The following is a 22661-nucleotide window of genomic DNA, read 5'->3' as shown; positions in this document are numbered from 1 at the left end:
GTTTTTTCTTCATTACACATTGGTGTATCTCCTACTATCAATATAATCTATTTCACTTCTAGGGTCATTCATCCCCTTAATAAATCATCTCTGATAAAGTAAGTGTGAAACACCATGCCAGAAGCTATGAGGCATAAAAGATAAATCATACCTCATTTCCTAAAAAGCTTTCCATGTAGTATCAGAGATCAAATGTGTATACAGGTAACTCTGACAAAGATACTTTAAAGCCCAATATGAAATAGGAATGATACAGATAAAGTGTTACATGAATTCAGAAGATGACGAGAGTATGTCTAGTTGGTGAGAAAGAAGTGCCACTTAAGCTGAACCTAAACATATATTGATCTGCATGCTTATAGTAACACTAACATTTTTTGCCTTCTGGAAAGCATAGTAATAGACAGCTGTCTTAATGGTAAAGGATGAGTGTGCAGTGGGTAGAGAAAGGTGCTAAGAATGGGCATTCCCATCATCATGTGTTCCACAGATCACAGTGGCTTCTATCAGGAAGCACTGACCTAACACATCAGTGAAGAATGTAATGTAGTTATGGAGCAAGGTGAGAGGAGTTGTCCAAAAGATCTGAATGTGTTAAATATAGTAAGGAGCAGGTTCTTTTAGTTCTTCCCTGTGAACGAAAAGAGTTCTTCCGTAGTGGTCTAGTTGTGAGGCCTGAGATGAGACCCTTAGCTTTTCTAGAGTTCTACAAATACTTTCCAAGGTCTAGACCCTCTCTAAAAGTTTATGACACCGTATCTTCAGAATAAAAATTAACTCAGCACATTTCAACAGATAATGGTTCTCAATTACGGCGGTGCATCTTTCGAGGAACTTTTTAAAGGTAAAAATAAATAGACTTGACTGCAGACTACTAAATAAGATTGCCAAGGGTGAATGTCCAGTCATTTGTATTTTTAAAGACCTCTACAGCTTATTTCTTATACAGTAAAGTTGGGATTTACATTTAAAACAATAACAGTTAAATTTAGACATAGTTACAATTGGACAGTTATACACCACTATCCAAAGTTCACTTTAATTAAGTATAGCAAATTCTCAAAAAGGCTTTTAAATTTTGGCATACCAAAACAAACATCAAATATTCATTTTTAAAAATCGCTGATGTTAAAGAGATGTAAATAATTTTAGTATGAATAAAACTATACAGATAAAAATATGGAAGAAATAAAACCTTTCTCAAAGCAAGAATGAAGACATCAGAAAATGATTTAGGGCCATATATTTAAAGGGGCTTCAGCCCTGGTGTGGTGGCTTCCAGCACTTTGGGAGGCAAAGGGGGACAGATTATCTGAGGTCAGGAGTTGGAGACCATACTGACTAACACGGTGAAACCCTGTCTCTACTAAAAATGCAAAAATTAGCCAAGTGTAGTGGCACACGCCTGTAATCCCAGCTACTCGGGAGGCTGAGGCAGGAGATTCACTCAAACCTGGAAGGCAGAGGTTGCAGTGAGCCGAGATCATGCCACTAAACTCCAGCCTGTGTGACAGAGTGAGAGTCCATTTCAAAAGGAAAAAAAAAGAGGTTTCCATATTAAATTTGTATTATATTTGATATACAATATCAATATACAGTATATCAATGTATATAACTGATATACAATGATAACAAGCAAATTTTGTAATCCAAAGACATCTTAGACAACAAAAGTTAGGTGAAATAAACTTTTATTATATACAACTCTGGACTACAAGTAACTTATAAGGCAGGAATTGAAATCTCAAAACTAAAACAAAATTGATGGGGAAAAATGAATAAGTAAAATTAAATAATTAAAAATGGATGTCTTCAGAGAATTCTGATGTATATGCTTGGCTGGTAACCAGTGATTTACTGATATAGGTAAAACTGTGTGGGATACGTAATACATACTGAAGAAGCAATGAGTGAATGAATAAACCAACATCCAATGAATAGCAACAAAAGAAATTGTACTTTAAATATCAAACTAGAAGCAAGGTGGAGAAGAAAATAGACATCGACATAAAAGTATTTTCTGTATATGGAAATCAAGTAACACATAGAAGAGATAGCTCCCATTCCCTAAAGTCACTGTGAAAAGCATAATGAAATACATTGTTGAAGAGTCAATCAACCAGTGACATATATAGCATCATACTTACCCACTTACTAACAATGCTTAATTCAGACTATCTTTTGAATAATAATTAACTGTCTAAGAGAGTTACTCTAAGAGAGAGTTAATTATTATTCAAAATAACCAATAATTTTAATTATATATGCAATGGTTTCAAAATAAAATGAGTTGACAAAATTTATGTAACATGAACTGAGATCACTCAGTGTGGTAATGCATTCCGTTCTATTTTTGGTTTGCAAAGCTAGCACATACAGCAGCAGTAGAAGAAATTAAATCTATTCTGCCTGGCACTTGGCTAATAGTGTGGAAAAAAAATAAATTTTCAGAAGAGTAAAGAATTTCTCTACTGGAAGACAAATCCATGGATGGAGAGGCATTTACTACTTGGTTGCTTACCGACTTTCCTACTGCACTGCCGTACCTGTCCTAACATCAGAAAACTCCTACTATCCAAAGAAATCAATGGACTAGATTTCTTCCTCCCTCCTTCCTTTCCCAAAGTCAGTCTGTATGTTCTGTTGCTTCTTTTCTAATAGGTGGTTGCATCCATGCATTTTATTCAATTCTTACTACCACAGAATTCAATACCTTGCCAGGCTACTGTACGCGTCTCAGCCTCTTAATTGGTATAGTCAGGGTTATTTGGTGGGGGAAATAAAAAAGCATTTCCATGTCTTGATTATGCAATTACCCTTGCCTGAAAGACTTTTCCCCTCTTCTCTTGTTTCTTTCCGTTCTAATAACCCAGGAGGCAGCAGAAGTAACACTCCGGCCCTCTATTAATGCTTACTCCTCTTATCTTCCATGATGGTAGTAATTTGACAGTGAAGTCCTTGTCTGCAGGACACCTGTGGCCCTTAAAATAAAACCTCTCATTGACAATAACCAAATTCAAACAGCAATTTAAAAAGCACATTGCCTGAAACCCAGTAGCCAGCTGAAAAACTATCAGTTTCTTTTATTTTCCACCTTACTATATGCTGCAATTTGTTTAATTCCTTATTATAGGTATATGCCCTATTTTTCCTTCCTGAGGAAAGGTTCATATTATTTCTCTTTGCAATTATAATGCACTGTGCTTTACTCATAAATGTTTCATAAACGTAAGATAGAAGACAGCATCTTTGCTTAATATTTCAAAGAAAGTATAAAAGGTGTTTTAAGTGTATTTAATTAAATTTAAAACTATACTTTAATAATCAAAAGGTGAAACAAGCAAAATGTTGATATTTTTTCTAACCTTTTGATTAACTAGCATCACGAAGAGAAAAGAAATAAAAATACATACTGCCCCGAAAGGGCCACTTAATTTATCATTTCTAAGAAGCAATTACACTGGCAAAAAAATCCCAACTTGTTCCAAGAAATTGAACCAACAAAAAGGAAATGCCTGTTAAGATATGGAAAGATACCTGTATGGATTTACAAACTGCAAATATGCAGAACTTTATCTGTTTGTTCCTTCCTTTTTCTTTAAAGGGATAAACAGCCAAACTAATTTGATTTTTTCAGATTTGCAAATTTTATAATGGATTAAAATCCTGAGGGAGCTAACAACAGATGGATGATTATGTTATTCTAATTTCAACTACCTTAGGGTTTAGAAGGCTGTCATTTTTTAAAAGATAATCAATTTCTCATTTCCAGAAACCTGAAAAACATTGAATATATTTACCCAGTATTTGTTTTGAAACATTTGATATCAAAACAATTTTTAATTTAAAGCAAATGGGGAGAAATTTTATAATTAAAAAATCATTGTTCCACTAGCCAAAAAATACATGATAAAGGATGAGGATATCTAAAACTTTGGGAAGAAAACAATGTACTAGCAACAAGCTCACTATAGTACAATAATGAATATTAATCAGTCAACAGAAAGTCACTTCAGTTTTTGGCTTTACCATGAGACTGGTGAATAGCTGTTCAGCTGGAACCCTGAAGGAATTTAAATCCACCTTCAGGGTTTATCTGCCTAGATAATACATTCAACAAAGCTGACATTTGAGAGCTCACTCAGCATAATTTAGAAATATAACAGAGGGCAGTAATGCATGCATAGTGAGCAATCAGTTTTGTTGAATATTTAGATAATATATACAATATAATTTTAATTTTAGATTTTCTACAGAAAATATGGTCCCATAAAACAATGTGCAAAAGAGAGCTGTACAAATTGGAGATTATTATGCTTAAGTCTAAAGAAATGCCCACTTTGGTCATGCCAATTTCCATGATTATCACACTACATTAATACCTGTATGTTTTTCACATAAATTTATGTTCATTCATAAGGCTGTAATTTTCTTCACAAATGCTTTCCTTTAAAATCTCTTCACAATTTCTGCTTTCATTCCTCTATGCCTCTATTTCCTCATTTTAAATATGATGATTATATCTACTTCAGAGAGCAGTTATATGGTTGAATAATACAATGGCCTCAACATAATATATTATTTAAAAGAGATGATCAGTAGATATCCATTCCCTTCACCTACCTTAATTTTTGTTTAATAGTATCTTGTATTTTCTTCTCATATCTTGGTTTTCATTCTCTTAGATCTTTTACCACTTTTCCAAATTTGTATTAGATGTCATTATGTGTAAATAAGCAGAGGGTCATCTACATATTCACATACGTCAACATACTTAGAATTGTTACAGAACTATAATACATTTCTTTGAATATGGATGTGAATATAGCGTGTGTGTATATATAAATGTCATGTTGAAGACACAAAGGATTTTGATATCTAATGTAACAATTTAATCTAGCCATATACAATATAATAAAACTATCAAAATGGTAGTTTAAAGTGAATGCAGTAGGAACAGAGAGGAGAGAATTCTGCTTAGAATACAAGAAGAGGTAACATTCTAGATGAAACTTTACAGGTGAGTTAGGCATTATCATGTGGATGTCATGGAGAGGGAAACACCCAGCCAGAAGGAACAACAGGGGCAAAGGTTTAGTGAGGCAAATGCACAGAATGTGTTTGGGCAGTTAATGGTAATAAGGCTGGAAAGAGAGTGGGCCAAACTGGAAGCATATACATTAAAAAAATTTTTCTTTTTATGAAAATATACTTTGTCTAACTTGAATAAATAATACATATTTGAATGATGGTTTCTTCAGCAAAAGAAGTCATATCACCCTTTCAGGAAAGATAATCTATTATCAGTAGTATATGATAACTCTCTATTTTCTTCACTGTCTATTTACTGCCCCTGAAGTATTAGAATATTCATCCTTGGAAAACTTCATTTCTGTACCCCATTTCTTCCTTTACACAGTTACTATTATAAAATAATCTTTGTAGGGTGCAGACAAATCAAGTAAAGTTTCTGCTCAGAAATACTGAATGGTTTACTCTATTGCCTATTAAATTAAGATACTCATTGACATACTTTATAAAGCCTTCTCTGTCAATCTTTTATCCATTTTTTCCTTTATTTGACAAGCACTTATTGACATTGTTATTCTGGGTGCAGAGAATAAAATGATAGGTAAAACACAAAAACAACCTTAAAGAAATGTGCAGGAATGTGAAGAATTAGACACTAAGTCAGAATATGAGAAAGAAATTACAATGAGATGTATTGGCTTTATATACCAACTGATGGATTAGTAACTCGTATTTCTAGCCTATACTTTTCCTCTGCACTTGATTCACATACCCAGCATGTACAAAACATATTTATTTGGATGTCCAACAAGTATCTAAAACAACAAAACAGCCAGCTTCTAATCTTTCTTTCCTCACCTATTCCTCTTCCTCTCAGTGGCTAATCATTCCATTCTCCTGGTAACTCAGAAAAATAGCTTAGAGTCCTCCTTGACTCCTTTCTTTCTCTCATGTCCCACATTCAATCGGTTACCCAATTCTGTTGGCCCTATCTTTAAAATATATCCAGAATCCAAACACTTCTCACCATCTCCATTATAGACATTTTCATTGAGCCATTACGGTTTTTTAGTAGCCTCTTAACTCATTTCCCTGCATCAGTCTTTTGTTCTACTTCAGCCTTTTCTCAACAACACAGCCACAATGCTCTTAATAAAATGTAAATTAGCATGTCATGCCTATGTTCAAAACCCTGCAATGACATTCAAGAACCTGTATCATGCTCTCCTACCTGACTTTAACACGACCAATTCCTCTCCCTTACTCCTCTCTGGCCATATTAGTCCCTTCATGGCCATTTGTTAGCACTCTCTTGGCCTGAAAATACCCATATATCTTGCCTGCACTTCCCCTACTGGACTGTGGTAAAAATAAACCACATCATCAATAAAACTTTATATGTAAACTATTTATTACTGTAACTTTTACTCCCAACTAAAACTTCCTAGCTCCTTTTTCTGCTGTGTATTTCCTCATTTATCATTATACCTTTTAACTTCCTGAATATTTTACTTATTTTCTCTCTTCCCACTAGAAAGTAAACTCCAAGAGGGCAAGACTTTGTCTGTCAGAGTGCCAGTACCTAATATAGTATAATTTATTGAATGATGAACACATGAGTGTCTGGGACAGGGGTTAGTTGGGATTGATGTGAAGAGTTTAATATTCTGCATGGAAAGAAAGTATGATCCTAGAAAAAAGGAAGGGGCAGGATAATGTAAGATCATGGATATGATGTAAGCTGAGACTTTATGCTGCAGTCAATGGTAAGAAATGGTAGAGGAATGAGTGGGTTGGATTTACATTTGAAAGATCACTCTGAGAGCAGTGATTTTTTTCAAAGAGCAGCTCTGAAAAAAAAACAGACTGCAAGTAGAGATATGAACTGAAAAGGTTATGATGACAACTTCTCTTGTTTCAGATCTTAATGGAAAAGCTTTTTATTTTTTCCCCACTCAGTATAATGTTAGCTGTGAATTTATCACATATGGTCTTTACTGTGTTAAGTTATGTTCCTTCTATACTCAATTCGTTGAGAGTTGTTTTTTTTTTTAATCATAGATAATGCTGAATTTTGTCAAATGCTTTTTCAGTATCTATTGAAATGATTATGTAGTTTTTGCCTGGATGATCTATGAATGGCCAGAAGTAGTGTGAAGTCCTCTAGAATTGTATTGTAGTTAATCTCTTGCATAAAGTCTACTAATATTTGTTTTATGACTCTGAGTGCTCCAGTGTTAGGTGCATGTATATTTATTACTGTTATATCCTCTCACTAAATTGATTCCTTTATCATTATACAATGACTTTTTTGGTCTCTTTTTATAGTCTTCTATTTCATCTGATATAAGTACAGTTACTCCTTTTATGGCTGCAGTTAGTATAAAATACCTTTTTCTATTATTCCACTTTCAATCTATGTGAGTCTTGATAAGTGGATTGAGTTTCTTGTAGGAAGCACATAGTTAGCTGTTTTGATATTCAGTGACTTTGTATCTTTCAGTAGAAAAATTCAGTCCATTTATATTCAATGTTATTATAAATAGTAGCCAGTTTACTGCTTGTTTACTAATTATTGTGTGATCCCTCTCTTCCTTTATCCTTTCTTACTATCTTATTTTGCATTTATTTTTTTCTACTGGTATTTTTAGGGCATCTATTTTAGGTTTTTTGGTTTGTGTTTACCATGAGGCTTACAAAACCTTCCTATAGTTATAATGAGTTATCTGAAACAGATAATAACTTGATTGCAAAAACAAACAAGAACTATACACATTAATTCCTTTCTACCCCCATTTTGAATTTAGATGTCACAATTCATATTATTTATATTGCCTATCACTTAACAAATAGTTGTAGTTACTATTTTTAATAGTTTGTCTTTTAGTCTTCTTAGTAAAGATATAAGTGGTTTACATACCACAACTAGATAATCATGTTAGCATAATCATGTTAGCATCCTTTTCCTTCCATTTTAAGAACTCCCTTTAACACTTCTTGTATGTAGGTCTGACAGTATTAAATTCCCTCAACTTTTGTTTGTTTGGGAAAGTCTTTTATTCTCCCTCATGTCTTAAGGATAGCTTTACTGGATATGATATTCTTGGTTTACATGTTCCTTTTTTTTTTTTTTTTTTTTTCCTAACACTTGGAGTATATTGTCCTACGCATTCTTGTCCTGTAAAGTATCTGCTGTCAGGCATATTGGAGCTCCTTAATATATCATTTGCTTACTTTCTCTCACTGCTTTCAGGATCCTCTCTTTGTCTTTTACTTTTGAGAGTTTGACTCTAATATGTACTGGGGTATTCTTATTTGAATGGAATCTTAATTGTTGACCTTTGATCTTCCTGTATCTAGTCATTTGTACATTTTTCTGGATTTGGAGAGATTTCCGTTATTGTTTCCTGGAAAAAACTTTCTAGCCCCTGTCTTTCTCAGCTCCCTCTTTAATTACAATAACTCAAATATTTGTTCTTTTGATGTTGTTATAGATCCTATAAGCCTTCTTTATTCCTTTTCATCCTTTTTTTCTCCACAGACTATGTATTTTCAAATTGTCTTCAAGCTCACTGATTTTTTTTCTTCTGTTTAATCAATTCTGCTGTTGATGCCTTTATCACATTTTTCATTTCAATCACTGTATTTTTCAGCTCCAGGATTTCTGCTTAACTTTTAAGAATGATTTCAATCTCCCTATTAAATTTCTCTGATAAGTTTCTGAATTGATCTCAGTGTTTTCTTGAAGTATGTTGAAGTTCCTTAAAACAACAATTTAGAAATCTTTGTAAGATCACACATATCCATCATTTTATAGTCTTTGGCATCTCATTTTGTTCATCTGGTCAGGTCATACGTATATGAATGTTTTTAATATTTGAGGACATGCAATGATACCTACACATTGCGGAATTATGTATTTATTTCAGTCTTTGCAGTCTAGATTTATTTGTGCCTATCCTTCTAGAGGGCTTTCCAGGGAATCTAAGCAGGCTCTCTGTAGAGTTCCCTGAGCTGATGACTACCGTACCCATCTAGAGAACATTCTAAGTCCAGGCTTGCTGCATGTCTTGCAAGGAATGAGGTTGACACAGTGTTCCAGCCCAGAAAGGCATAGGGAAGATCTAAAGAGAGCACTGGGGCTATGCAGGAACTCTGGCCAGGAATCAGAGTCCAGATGACTGTAACCCCCAGATGGGTATGTTTCCCAGCAGTTATCTATATAAGGAAGACTGGAGTTGAGACTCAGCCCCTCAGAATCTCCTGTGGGATGGGGCTGATAGGCTGTCTCATTGGCTCAGACAGGCATGTGTAAGCCAGCAGGTCTTTGCACAAGTTGGGGTAGTTCCTCAGTTGCAACAGGAGGGACCAGAGCTGATACTAGGGCTCCTCAGGATCAACCGTAAGATGCAGCCTCATGTGCCTATCATACTGGCTCAGATGGGCGCACATTTCCTAGGAGGTCTTTGCAATAATAAGACAGCTCTCCAACTGCTGTATAAGAGACCAGAGCTGATGCCAGGACCCTAGGGATCTAACATGGGATAGAAGCTGGAAACACATGCCTCAGTTCAGAGGGGTACATGTCATCCCATATGTCCCTGCACAGTTAAGACTGCCACAGAAGAAGCCAGGGCTGAGATTGGACTCTCTCAGTATCTGCTCTGGGACACAGGCTAGCATGCCTAACACAATGACCCAGACAAATGTATGAATCTTTTCTTAGACATACTGGGTTTGAGGGATTCTGTGGTTTATCCAGTTGATGTTTAGTTATTAGGCAGCTGGAAATATAAGAACGAAGCCTATAGCAGATCTTTGAGTGAAAGATATAAATTTTGAAATCATCAACATATGAGAGATAGGTAAAATAGTATAAGCAGAAAAGACCAGTAGGGAATAATAGGTAGAATCAGAAGAGTAGAAGACATTGCTTAAGGCAAAACAACTTCTAGTGGATAGAGAAATAAAAAAAAAAGAGCTCAAGAAAGAATCCCAGACTTACAAGGAAACCCAGACATTTACAAAGAAAAGAGACTTAATGATATCTGGAATGTATATGACACCAAGTAAGAGATTGTTAGAAAGGGAAAACTGCATACATCGTATAATCTTATTACATATCTCCACTAATTATCTCTTTGTATACTGGGTATTTTTCAAACTTCAAAATGTTTAAAATGTACCTGTATACTCCACTGAAGGGAAGTAGCATTCAGACTGGCTTTCAGTGAGATGAAACACAAAATTTTCAAGTAATTCTACTAAGGCTGTAATAAACAAGAGAATAATTAGGATACTAAAGGTCAGGATAATATGTGACAATGCATTCTAAATCACAAAACTAGCAGATAAAAGGCACCTGAACTTCTTCACAGATACACTCTAAGGGAGTTCAATTCAAATGCATACTGTTTTAGTATTCATAACACTGTTTCTGATGCAAATTAAACTTTAATAGCTTAGCTGAGAACCTATTCAATATAAAACTGAAAAGGAATCATCTGTTATCTTTAGATCCTCTAAGAATTATTTTAGAATTTGCTAAATGATTTCAAAACTGAAAGAAAAGTTATCACTAACTATGCTACAATACCTTACCTTCGTTCTTTATACATAACAGAAAAAAATATTAGTTGGCTCTAAGGCTAGGATCAATGCACAGCTCATTCAAAATCAGGACATACTATATGTTTTATATGCTTTGCAACTGATGGTGTCTATTCAAGGCAAGCAATATCAAAAGAAGGCTTGCCCTATCTAGCTTGGAGGTGATAAAATGGTTATTCTCTAGGCTGGTTTGATAATGCCACTGCACTTGCATCTAATACTCCTGAAATGGACATAAGCAGGTACAATACTAATTATATTGTACAATATAATTAGTATGCAATCCAGAGTTTGTTGTGGGTTTGATGGTTTTTTTTTTTTTTTGCTGAAAAGAAATAAATTTGTAGAGTCACTGTTATGATCTTACATAGCAAGTGCACTTTACTCATTACATAAAATTGTCCCTTAATTACATCCAGGATATTAACTCAAGCCTATATTAACTAAACGAACCCTATTTCACATACAAGTACATTTTAAGCATATAATTCTTGAAGAAAAATTAGTGTTCAGTGGGTGGAAAGTCCAAAATCAAAGAGCTGACAAGCTCTATCTCAAAATATTATAGTGGCTTAGGATGAAAATGAAATAATTTTATTCACTGAACTCTATTCATATTATGATTTCAAAGTTAAATGAGTATTAAAAGTATAAGAACCCAATAGTTGAAGGTCAGAAAGGATATCAGTATTAAAAGCTATTTATGTTTATAGCTGTTTAGACTGGTACTATCTTCATGCATAGACATAAATTTTGCCATATTTATAAAAATCTTTCAAAGGTCTTTCTTCTATGAATTAACAAATAAAACAGCCCTCAGGTGAGAGCACTTAAATTATATGTATATGAACTTCTTTCTTTATAAATCACTTAATACTGTCTCTTGAGATTATAAATTTTGCAGAAAGAACGTCTTGATGAAGTTCAGATATAATCATTCTTAGTTTAATGATAACAACCTAAGATGTAAAATATACATTAGTAACAAAGTACAGAAAGACACTTTTATGACTCTAAACATTATTTAATTATTTTTACTTTAGCACAACCGTGTTCGCTACACACTATGTATTTAAGTAAAGTGCCTGAGTTAGTTAATGGGAAAAGACACAGAATACTGCTAAGCAATTCTCTGAAACCTTTGCCTGAGATTAGGTCAGAAATATAGAAAATTCATTATATCTGTGAGGGAACTACACACAACTTAATTTGAAATTTAAGAGTCACATGACTAACTGCATACATAGCAAGCCACACTATTTTCTGGCAAGTACTGACATTCAAATATTATGTTATTAGATCAGCATATTAGAGGCTTACAGATAAATTAATTATATATTGCATAGGTAAAAAAGGCATTACTAAAGTACTCCAAGAAGGTTCTAGATGTCTACTTACGTCTATTTATTCATTTTGTTCAGCAACCTTCTGAACAGCCTGAAGGACAGGCTATACTCATGTAACAATGCTAAAGATTGATCTATATATGGTAATTGAACCTATGACTCTCATCTCATTAGTACATCTTTCTAACCACCTATAAGTGTAGCTGAACTACATAATTACTAGAACGGCTATTTATCTCAGTATGACCAACAGCTTCACTGTCAACCCAATGAAAATTCCATTAACTCAAGGAAATTAATTCATGTCACAATCCTTAACTTTAAAACAAATTAACTCTATGCTGTTACTATCCAGAAAGTAAACTACAGAAAATTGTTTCCTCTAAAGTGAATTTTTAAATTTTAAATGACAGCTCTAAAATTTCTATAGAGTAGTAAATTATGGGCCTTCTCCCTTTAATCATGTCTATTCCCTGGGATAGGAATATGACACAAATAGACTGTAAAACCAAAATTCATATTTATATACTAAGAACATGTGGGTTTTCTGCTGAGGGAAAACTAAAGGCAGACTGTTCAAGGATACTTGGATGTTGATTCTGCTTTCACCTTTGGTCTTGCCATCCGCTATGGTCTGAATGTCAGTATTCCTAAAAATTTCTTATGTTAGAATCCATACATACCCAAAGTGATAGTACTCAGAAGTTTTGCCTTTAGGAAGTGAGTAAGTCATGAGGATTCTGTCCTCATGAAAAGAATGAGTGCTCTTATAAAAGAGGTTGAAGGGAGCTGTCCTGCCCTCTATTTTACCAAGTGAGGATGTAGTAAGAAGGCACCATCTCTGAAGTAGAGAGCAATTCTTTACAAGACACGAAATCTGCTGGTGCCTTGATCTTGGTCTTCCCTCCTTCCAGAAATATAAGAAGTAATGTTCTAATGATTATAAATTACCCAGCCTCAAGTATTTTCCTTTGGCAGCCTGAAGAGACTAAGATACCATCACAAGAATAACTGATTAAAAACTAGGACAGCTCCATGCTTTGAGCACCCATAAAACCATTCTGTTTTTTACTTTCAGTACAGTATTCAATAAACTACACTTGATTATAAAATAGTTTTGTGCTGATTTTGACTATCTATAGGCTAACTTAAGTATTCTGAGCACATTTAAGTTTGGCTAGGTTAAGCTATGACATTCAGTAAGTTAGGTCTGTTAAATGCATTTTCAACTTACGATGTGTTTATTGGGAGGGAGCCTCATTGTAAGTTGAAGGGCATCTGTATAATATTGTATTGAGTGAATAAAATAGTATGGTTCATAATGACTGATCTTGATTAAATATAAAAAGTAAATATATGAAGGATTAAATTATAGGTAAGTTTTATCTCTTTATTTTGCTTAATTATAATTTCTGATTTTCATAAAATAAACATGTATTAGATAATTGTCCAGTTGCTAAATGATGACTACTTAAAGTAGTTGCAGATAAGATGAATGAGAAAGAAGAAATCAGGGATATACTTAGGAATAAATTCTGTAAGACTTGGTGACTAGGAGGATAGGAATCATTCGGGGGATAAAAGGAAGAAGTCAAGGAAAATTCGATTTCTCCTTCCAATAGATACTACAGGTAATGAGAAAGGGAAAGCAACAGGAAGAACATACTTCATTTTCTATTCTCCATGGTATCTCACACAGGAAAAACCTAAAAATTGGGAGCACTAAAATTTAAACAAAGGGGACAATAGGATTAAATTACCAGAGCAAAATAAAAAGAAACTTAAATTTAGACAAAGGTAAATTAGAAATCACACAATCATGTTCCTTTTTTAAAAAGAGGACTCTTTTACCATGATTTTTGCATTGAGTAATTATGCAGAATCACCTGATGCTTATTGTTAGAGAGATTTTGCCCCAGCACTAGTTTCCATAAAAAAGGAGCCCTTAGGCTCTATTTTTAGGAGTATCGAAGTAATAAATAGGCAAGGCATGGTGGCTCATGCCTGTAATCCCAGCACTTTGGGAGGCTGAGGCAGATGGATCACCTGAGGTCAGGAGTTTGAGGCCAGACTGACCAACACAGTAAAATCACATCTCTACTAAAAATATGAAAATTAATCAGGCATTGTGACATGTGCCTATAATCTCAGATACTTGGGAGGCTGAGGCAGAAGAATCGCCTAAACTCAGGAGGTGGAGGTTGCAGTGAGCCAAGATCACACCAAGGCACTCCAGCCTGGGTGACAGCCGGAGACTGTCTCAAAAACAAAACAAAACAAAACAAAACAAAACAAAACAAAACAAAACAAAACAAAGAAATGAATAACTGAGGTTAAGACTTGTGGAAAGTGCCCCAAGATACCAAGATTCCAAAGAGAACACAATTTTAACGGTAATGTTCTACATGTTTGATCTGTTTCAGAGGAATTAATAAGGATTAAATAGCTGATATATCTCTTTTGTCTTACTATGCTTGTTAGACAGAGATAAACTCAGAACATACATACACATTTAGTTACTGTGTTTAAACTGAACATCATTCCAATCTGCTGCTTTCTTAATTCTTACTGGTATGTATAGCCCACTGATACAGTTTATATTAAATATTCTCTATTATTCAATCAATGGTAAATATATACCTAGAATAGATACTTTAAAAATATCTAAGGGGATAAAACATAGCTAACTGCTCAGTTTATACTCAAACTTTGGAGAACAATGTTTAGTTTCTTACCCATAAATATATATCATTATTCTCTGAAAATATTTCTCCAACAACTAACAATATAAAAACTTTTCCCTATTTCCCATTTTAAATTTTAGAACAAATGACAAAAATATGAAAGCTATAAAGCAGTGCTGATAAAGTGAATAACATTTTTAAGTTACAGTTTTCAGAAAATCTAGCTTAAATTGACATTAGAGCTTTTTTCTTAGCACTTCTTTTTACTATATTCAAAATAAATAATTTTAATTTTAAAAATGATGACTTCAGAAAACAAATGTACAAGTAGATAACTGAATACAAATAAACGTGTTTGCTAATTTAGAAAACATAGCTGTTCCCTTAAAACAAAATTTCTTTAGGAGTCAATAAATTTACTTGGAGGAATATGAAAGTGATTCAAAATAAATTTCTAAAAATATAGCAATATGTTACATACAGGTAAAAACTGGTAAAACCAAGCAAACTGCTTCCTAGGGTGGAGGTAGTGTTCTAGTTTTGCTCACCAAGACTGCTTAGACAGTTAAAAAAAGAAAAAAAAAAAAAAAAAACAACACTCACTAGTGTCTCAGATTTTAATTTGTGTTCTCTCAGGATCCCAAGTTTCTCAGAAATCAGTGAGCTTCTGGAATTAGGAATATGTTTCCTACATATGCCAATACTAATCTTTAGGAATCACAGATTCTATCAATACAATTTTCATACATTACAAAAACCCACTATGGAAACAATGTACTTACCCTCTCCACTGATTGTATCAGGTTTGGCTTTCATTATTTTGCAAAATTGTCTTTGGCAGATTTCTATCCATTCAGTTTGTTTATCAGATATTTTGAGGCACAATAAAAGCCTGCCAAGATCACTGTCTAATCAGAAAGATACATTTTATGTTATTACAATAAGACATGATAGATACACTGAAAAATCATTAATGTTAACTATGTAAAGAGTTGAAAGTTCCATATGGAATACATATGGCTTTCAAAGGAAACAGACATTCTTCTGTAATTACATCTTATACCATTAATTGTTATATTTTTTAAAAGTTCATATCAGTGAATTATTGATTAACTAAAAGTTCACAAAATGGATTGTGATTTGTTACCATCATTCGTGAACAGGTTTTTCCTTATATGAATATGGCTCACTGCTAAGTATCTGTTTGTTTGTCTGTTGGTTTAAATATATTTTCTTGTACTTTAGGTTCTGGGGTACATGTGAAGAATATGCAGGATTGTTGCACAGATACATACATAGCGATGTGGTTTGCTGCTCCATACCCATCACCTATATCTGGCATTTTTCCCCACGTTATCCCTCCCCAAATCCCTACCCCTACTGTCCCTCCCCTAGTCCCCCACAACAGACCCGGATGTGTGATGCTCCCCTCCCTGTGTCCATGTGTTCTCACTGTTCGACACCCGCCCATGAGTGAGAACATGTGGTGTTTTTCTGTTCTTGTGTCAGTTTGCTGAGAATGATGGTTTCCAGGTTCATCCATCTCCCTACAAAGGACACAAACTCATCGTCTTTTATGGCTGCACAGTAATCCATGATGTATATGTGCCACATTTTCCTTGTCCAGTCTATCATTGATGGGCATGTGGGTTGGTTCCAGGTCTTTGCTATTGTAAACAGTGCCGCAATGAACATACATGTGCATGTGTCTTTATAACAGAATGATTTATAATCCTTTGGATATATACCCAGTAATAGCGTGCTGAGTTAAATGAAATTTCTATTTCTAAGCCCTCGAGGAAGCGCCACACTGTCTTCCACAATGGTTGAACTAATTTACACTCCCACCAATGGTGTAAAATGTTCCTATCTCCACACCCTCTCCAGCATCTGTTGTCTCCAGATTTTTTAATGATTGCCATTCTAACTGGCATGAGGTGGTATCTCAATGTAGCTTTGATTTGCATTTCTCTAATGACCAGTGATGATGAGCACTTTTTTCGTGTTTGTTGGCTTCAAATATGTCTTCTTTTGAAAAGTGCCTCTTCATGTCCTTTGCCCACTTTTGAATGGGCTTGTTTGTTTTTTTCTTGTAAATCTGTTTTAGTTCTTTGTAGATTCTGGATATTAGCCCTTTGTCAGATCAGTAGATTGCAAAAATTTTTTCCCATTCTGTTGGTTGCCAGTTCACTCTAATGATTGTTTCTTTTGCTGTGCAGAAGCTCTGAGGTTTAATTAGGTCCCATTTGTCTATTTTGGCTTTTGCTGCCAATGCTTTTGGTGTTTTAGTCATGAAGTCCTTGCCTATGCCAATGTCCTGAATGGTTTTGCCTAGGTTTTCTTCTAGGGTTCTTATGGTGTTAGGTCTTATGTTTAAGTCTTTAATCCAACTGGAGTTAATTTTAGTGTAAGGTGTCAGGAAGGGGTCCAGTTTCTGCTTTCTTCACATGGCTGGCCAGTTTTCCCAACACCATTTATTAAACAATTTCCTCATTCCTTGTTTTTAATCAGGTTTGTCAAAGATAAAGATCAATCTTTGTCAAGGCTGTAGATGTCTTGCATTGCCTCTGAGGCCTCTGTTCTGTTCCATTGGTCTATATCTCTGTTTTGTTACCATTGCCATGCTGTTTTGATTACTGTAGCCTTGTAGTATAGTTTGAAGTCAGGTAGTGCAATGCCTCCAGCTTTGTTCTTTTTGCTTAGAATTGACTTGGCTATAAGTATCTGTTTTAATTGATAGCGTAAACCTTAAAATTGCATTAAGTAGACTGACAGGAACACTATACTCATTCCTCATGTACTTTCAGATACAATTTTATTCACTTCTTTAAAAGCAAAAAGAAAGCATAAGAGTAATAAATCTTCAGTCAATCATTTAGTTATTCATCTTGGAAAAAACATGCTGATGAAGGGGTTAAATAGGCTCTTCTGGCATATTGATTATTTAAATTAAAGATACCAGAAAAACAAGTGCAAGATCACTTTGAACTTTGTGTTGTTTCTTTAGAGCAGAAAATGAAATTCTCATGTGAAAGACATTCTCTATAGTAGAAGAAAAGACAACATATTTACCTTGAAGGATGAGAAGTTGAGACCAGAGAATACCTTGCAAACCTTATTAAAATAACTCTTACTTTTTAAGCCTCCCCATATAATTTAGTCACATTTTCATAGTTTCTTATTCTTTGTTCAACTCAGTATATAGGTAACTGCTTCTTTGAGTCTTCATTTTTTCTCTATGAGAACTCTCATGCCACATAAAACTCGTATTATGTTTTTCCCTGTTAATCTGTTATTTTTATTTAATTCTTAGATCCTGCTGGGACCCAAAGAGGACAGAAGTAGAGGTTTTCTGCCCACACACTGAAGACAATGAAAAGAGCTAAAGAAAGTATTTATAACTAAAATATAACTTTTCTTCTTTCTGAGTGAACTCATGAATACAAAGCAGATTGCATTTAATTTATGTAGCTTTAAAGGTACTTATACCAATGACATTTTACTTCTAAAAAATGAATGAATACTATATTAAATGAACACTTAGGTGTTATTAAAAAAAGATATACACATATGTATTCTTATAGACATATAGGTACATAAAAATTCAAAGGAGACAAAAGAAGCAAAGATGTTCTCTTATTTTCTAAAAGAAAATGGGATAATCAGTAGCCAAATGAATTTGTATCTTTTTCTTTATCACTTCTCTTGAAAGAGATTTTGGGTATCAAAAAAGAAGAATCTTTTGAAATTACAGGGTTAAAGACTTAATTGTTTCTTCCTTAAACTATGGTCTGGGAACATTAAAACTGCAAAATCATCCACCTAAGCTCTATTTTAGGTTAATTAACCCCACAGGGAAGATACCAGTGGTCAACTTGACACTTGAGAGGGTTTTAGCTAACCATGTCTTCCTTTTTTCTTAACATAAAGAAAATTATAATGAAGAAAGCAAGTCTTTATTCTTTCAGGTTTTAAAAATCAAATAAGCTTTCCAGCATAATACAACTATTTAAATTTAACTTTTCAGCCTAACTTTTATACAATTCCCTTTATCACATATGGAAGTCTTCCTATGTGGCTATAATAATTCAGACAATATCACTGCCTTCATGAAATGCACATGTGATGTAAAACATATGCATGTAAATGTATGTATATACATATAAACAAGCAGAGATAATAATATTGTAATCAAGACATATCATTCCTGCGATCTAAAATTTCAGTGTTATTTAGCCCTAAGAAAGCTGTTATGTGTTGCTGCGTGGTCCCCATGGTTATCATATACGAAATCGTGGTTTACATAAATATTTCCCTACTTGGCATCAAGGTCAGAAAAAGCCTTTTTAAATCAAAGCTACACATATATTCTCTCATATAAACACATGACTACACAGATACATACACCAAACACATGTGGACTCATAAAAATACACACATAAACCAAAGAGTTGTTTTGTTGAAAGAATATGTAATTCTGATATTCAGTAGTAATCTATTCTCTTTGAATACCAAAACTACTGTGATACATTTCACAAATAGCCTCAGTCAGAAGCAATGACTAGAGAAAAGTTATCAAGCATCACATCAAAAGAGAAACTAATTCTTTTTAACAAAAACACTTAAAACTATAAACTCATGAAATTTCAACACAGGTAGTAATTTTATTGAAAATTATATTATTGCTAACAAAAAAGTTTTAATGTTAAATGTATCTTGACAGGAATTAAAGACTTAATTCAACATTATTAAAATTGAATTTTTATTGTTTTCATTTAAAGTATCTACATTACATTTTCCCAAGAATAAAATACGTAGAGCCTAATAAGAAACACTAATGACGCATGATCACAAAGACAATGCAGTTTTTTCATCTTTGTTTCCTCCTCTATTTTCTTCTATTCCAGTGTAACTCCACCTTTTAAATCCTTTAAACAAAGGATGTTACCACCTCCTTCAAACAGAGGACATTCATATAGCCCTTTCATAGTGTATCTGTTATTTATAAATCTGTTTTCTTTTTACTCCTCCCTCCTCTTGCTCTCCTTTCTCTCTCCTTTCACACTTGATACTCTGTTTTGCTTTCTCATCATCTCGTTCTAAGGAAAAGAACACAAGGCATTATAATTGTAAACAGCACCAAGGCAGCAGATGTGGTATGCGCCTGAATCTACCAGTTGGTAGAGGGCCTGACGGACCCAGTTTAGATAGCTGGAAATTAGATTTGAGGCAATCAAGAAATGCTGAGCTGAAAACAGTCTGACTAAAAGACTCTTAGAGAGACAGCTTTGTACCCTTCATTAAACTTCTGGCTACTCTTCCCCCAGCCATCATTGAGAGTATATGCTTTACAATTTGCATTCCACAAAGTTAAAAATATTAAGTGATGTGATATGTTATTAACTGAAAAACATGTATATCAGTGATATTATGGAGTTGGAGAGGAACAATAAATAATTCCTTATCTTCTTCTCCAAATTTGGGACCAACTGAGAAGCTAGTAAGTGTAGATAAACAGAATTCAAAGTTATCAGTGTCAGTACACAAACAGCTAAATTAAGCATTATTGCTTGCCTCTACTGCCACCTGGCCTTCTAGATGTCTTCCCTGAACTGAATACTATAAATCTATTCAACCATAGACAGACAGAGACAATGAAAGGCTCTTTCTGACTGTTCATTTTAGAAAAAGTGAAAAAATAACCTAAAGATTGGCTAACTTAAAAGTGCAGCCTACAGCTTAAAAGGCTAGCCCACAACCTTCTATTCCTTCTTGCAAATTCACCTATCAACCATTCCTCTTAACTTAAGCAGAATGAGTAAGGAAGTCCAGAGAGAGGCCAATGATATTACTCCAGCAAAGTCCCTCTGACATGGAGACATGAGGTAAGGGAAAATGAAAGTTCCTCCGTGATAGGTAACTTAGGCATATGACAATTCTAAATTCGTGACTGTGAGTGTAATAAGAATAATACAACAGAATTCTGTACTTCCTAGAATTTATACATGGAGCATTTCTACATTTATAATCAGAAAAAAAACGAATATTAAAAACAGTTTTGCTTCTGGCCATGATGGAGAAACTAGGAATAGACTTGCCTTTTGCTGTAAACAACCAGACTGGATAAACTGTATCAAACAACTGTTTTCAGACATTAGCCAATGGGCAGTGCAGGACAGTAATGTCTAAGAAAAGGGAAACCAATGAGGTGAGCTTTATGATTGCCCATTTTCTTCCCGGAGGCAGTTTCAAGCTCACCATGCAGAAAGGAGGATGCCAAGGAGGTTTTGCTGAATTAAGGGGATAGATGTAAGATTTCAGAGAGATTAAAGAGGCTAAAATTTGTGGTTAATACTGGAGACAAAGAACTCTAGCAAACTGCTTAACTATTTGTCAAGTTGGCTGCTCACTAATCAGCTGTGCAGACTAAGGGTGAAATTCCACAAGGCTGGGCAAACAACAGCTGGGGGCTATAAAATGAACAATTTCCAGAGCACACCTAGAGTTACAAGACGTCCAAGTTCCAAACAGAGTGAAGAGTACTAGTTAATTGCCTAAGTTTTCCATACAAGTGCCAGAAAGTTCACACCTGAGCAACAGGTAGAATTAGTCATAAAGTAAGGCAATTATACATTCATCCTAACAAAACAATGGAAGCCCTGAAAGTAAAGCTGATCCACAAGTAACTTAACTGCCAGCCAAAAGAATGTCCACTACTCCTTAAAGACAGACAACAAAATCTAGCACTCAATGTAAAATTAATAATGTCTAATATCCCAACAAACCCCACTAACATGAAAAAAAGGAAAAAATGTGACTCATAACTTGCAGATACATCAATTAATAGAATCAGATTCACAAAAGATTGAAATTAGCAAAGACGCAAAAGACATTGACTTGTCTCAGTAAAAAGAGACAAGTGAATGGTACATGCAACAACTTGGGTCAATCTCAAAACCATTATGCTAAGAGAAAAACAGGAACAAATAATGTATCCTATGTAATTCTATTTGTATGAAATGCTAGAACAGGAGAAACTAATCATCGCAGAAGTTCTCAAGTGGACATGGTTTTGCTCCCCAGAAAACACTTCGCAATGTCTATAGACATTTCTGATTGCCACAACTGAGAAAAGAGAGGGAGAGTTTTATTGGCATCAAGTTAATTGGAGGAAGGGATGTTGCTAAAAATCCCGCAATGCACAGGACAATCCTTCCTTGGCAAAGGAAAGCCAATTACATGAAATATTAATAGTGCTAAGATTGAGAAGCCCTGACTTACAGTAATGAAAAATATCAATGGTAGCATGCAAGTGGATGGAGAGAAGTTGACTGCAAAAGACAAAAGGAATTAATGTGGGATCATGAGAAAATGTTCTATATTTGATTATGATGGTGGTTATCTTTGTATACATATTTCTAAAAATTCAAACTCCTTTCTTAAAACAGATGCATTCTGCTGTATACAGAAATTTTATTATATACACATGTGTTTGTAAACATGTACGTGTATAATTAAAAAGTTACTTAAGTGATTGAAATTAAGCATACTAGTATGTTACAAAAATATAAACAGTTATAGTTCATAATTTGTTATAAAGTCTGTATCGGAACCCACTGAGCTTTAATTAAAAGTATATGCATGCATAAAATGATTCACTTACAAGAACTCTAATGACTATTATTACGTTAAAGAGTTTTAAAGTATACATTTTTAAAATCCTCATTAATGTGTCCTGAAATGAGGTTCTAATTGCTTTCTGAGTAAAATACTGGCTCCTGTAATGAAATGAACCTTGCCTTCTTAGGACTAAACAAGAAAATAATTTATATTTTCTAGATGATTAAATATAATAATCCCTTTTTAAACTTGCGATGCTTTATTTTTATAGCAACCATATCTACATTCCTCTAAGAGAGTATTATTTCTAGAGACAGAGTATAATAAATGATGTCTCAGTATATCCATTCTATATCCAGTTATGATAAAG

The 22661-nt window shown here is 34.1% G+C and overlaps 1 protein-coding gene across 6 annotated transcripts in view; it reads right to left on the bottom strand.

Moving 5' to 3' along the window:
• The window catches only part of TBC1D32 (TBC1 domain family member 32), a 244204-nt gene that overhangs the window by 28751 nt on the left and 192792 nt on the right, over window positions 1-22661 (bottom strand). For all 6 annotated transcript variants that reach the window (XM_032274914.1, XM_032274917.1, XM_032274915.1 and 3 more), the window contains 2 exons: window positions 15454-15579; window positions 10218-10301 (listed from right to left, as the gene is read on the bottom strand). In XM_032274914.1, coding sequence (XP_032130805.1) covers window positions 10218-10301; window positions 15454-15579 — 210 coding nt within the window. The remainder of the gene's footprint in view (window positions 1-10217; window positions 10302-15453; window positions 15580-22661) is intronic.

The sequence above is a fragment of the Sapajus apella genome, unplaced genomic scaffold, assembly GCF_009761245.1.
Source record: "Sapajus apella isolate SASKATOON/1434 unplaced genomic scaffold, GSC_monkey_1.0 scaffold6, whole genome shotgun sequence".
In the NCBI taxonomy this organism is placed as follows: domain Eukaryota; kingdom Metazoa; phylum Chordata; class Mammalia; order Primates; family Cebidae; genus Sapajus; species Sapajus apella.
This window is presented reverse-complemented; position numbering and strand designations above follow the sequence as displayed.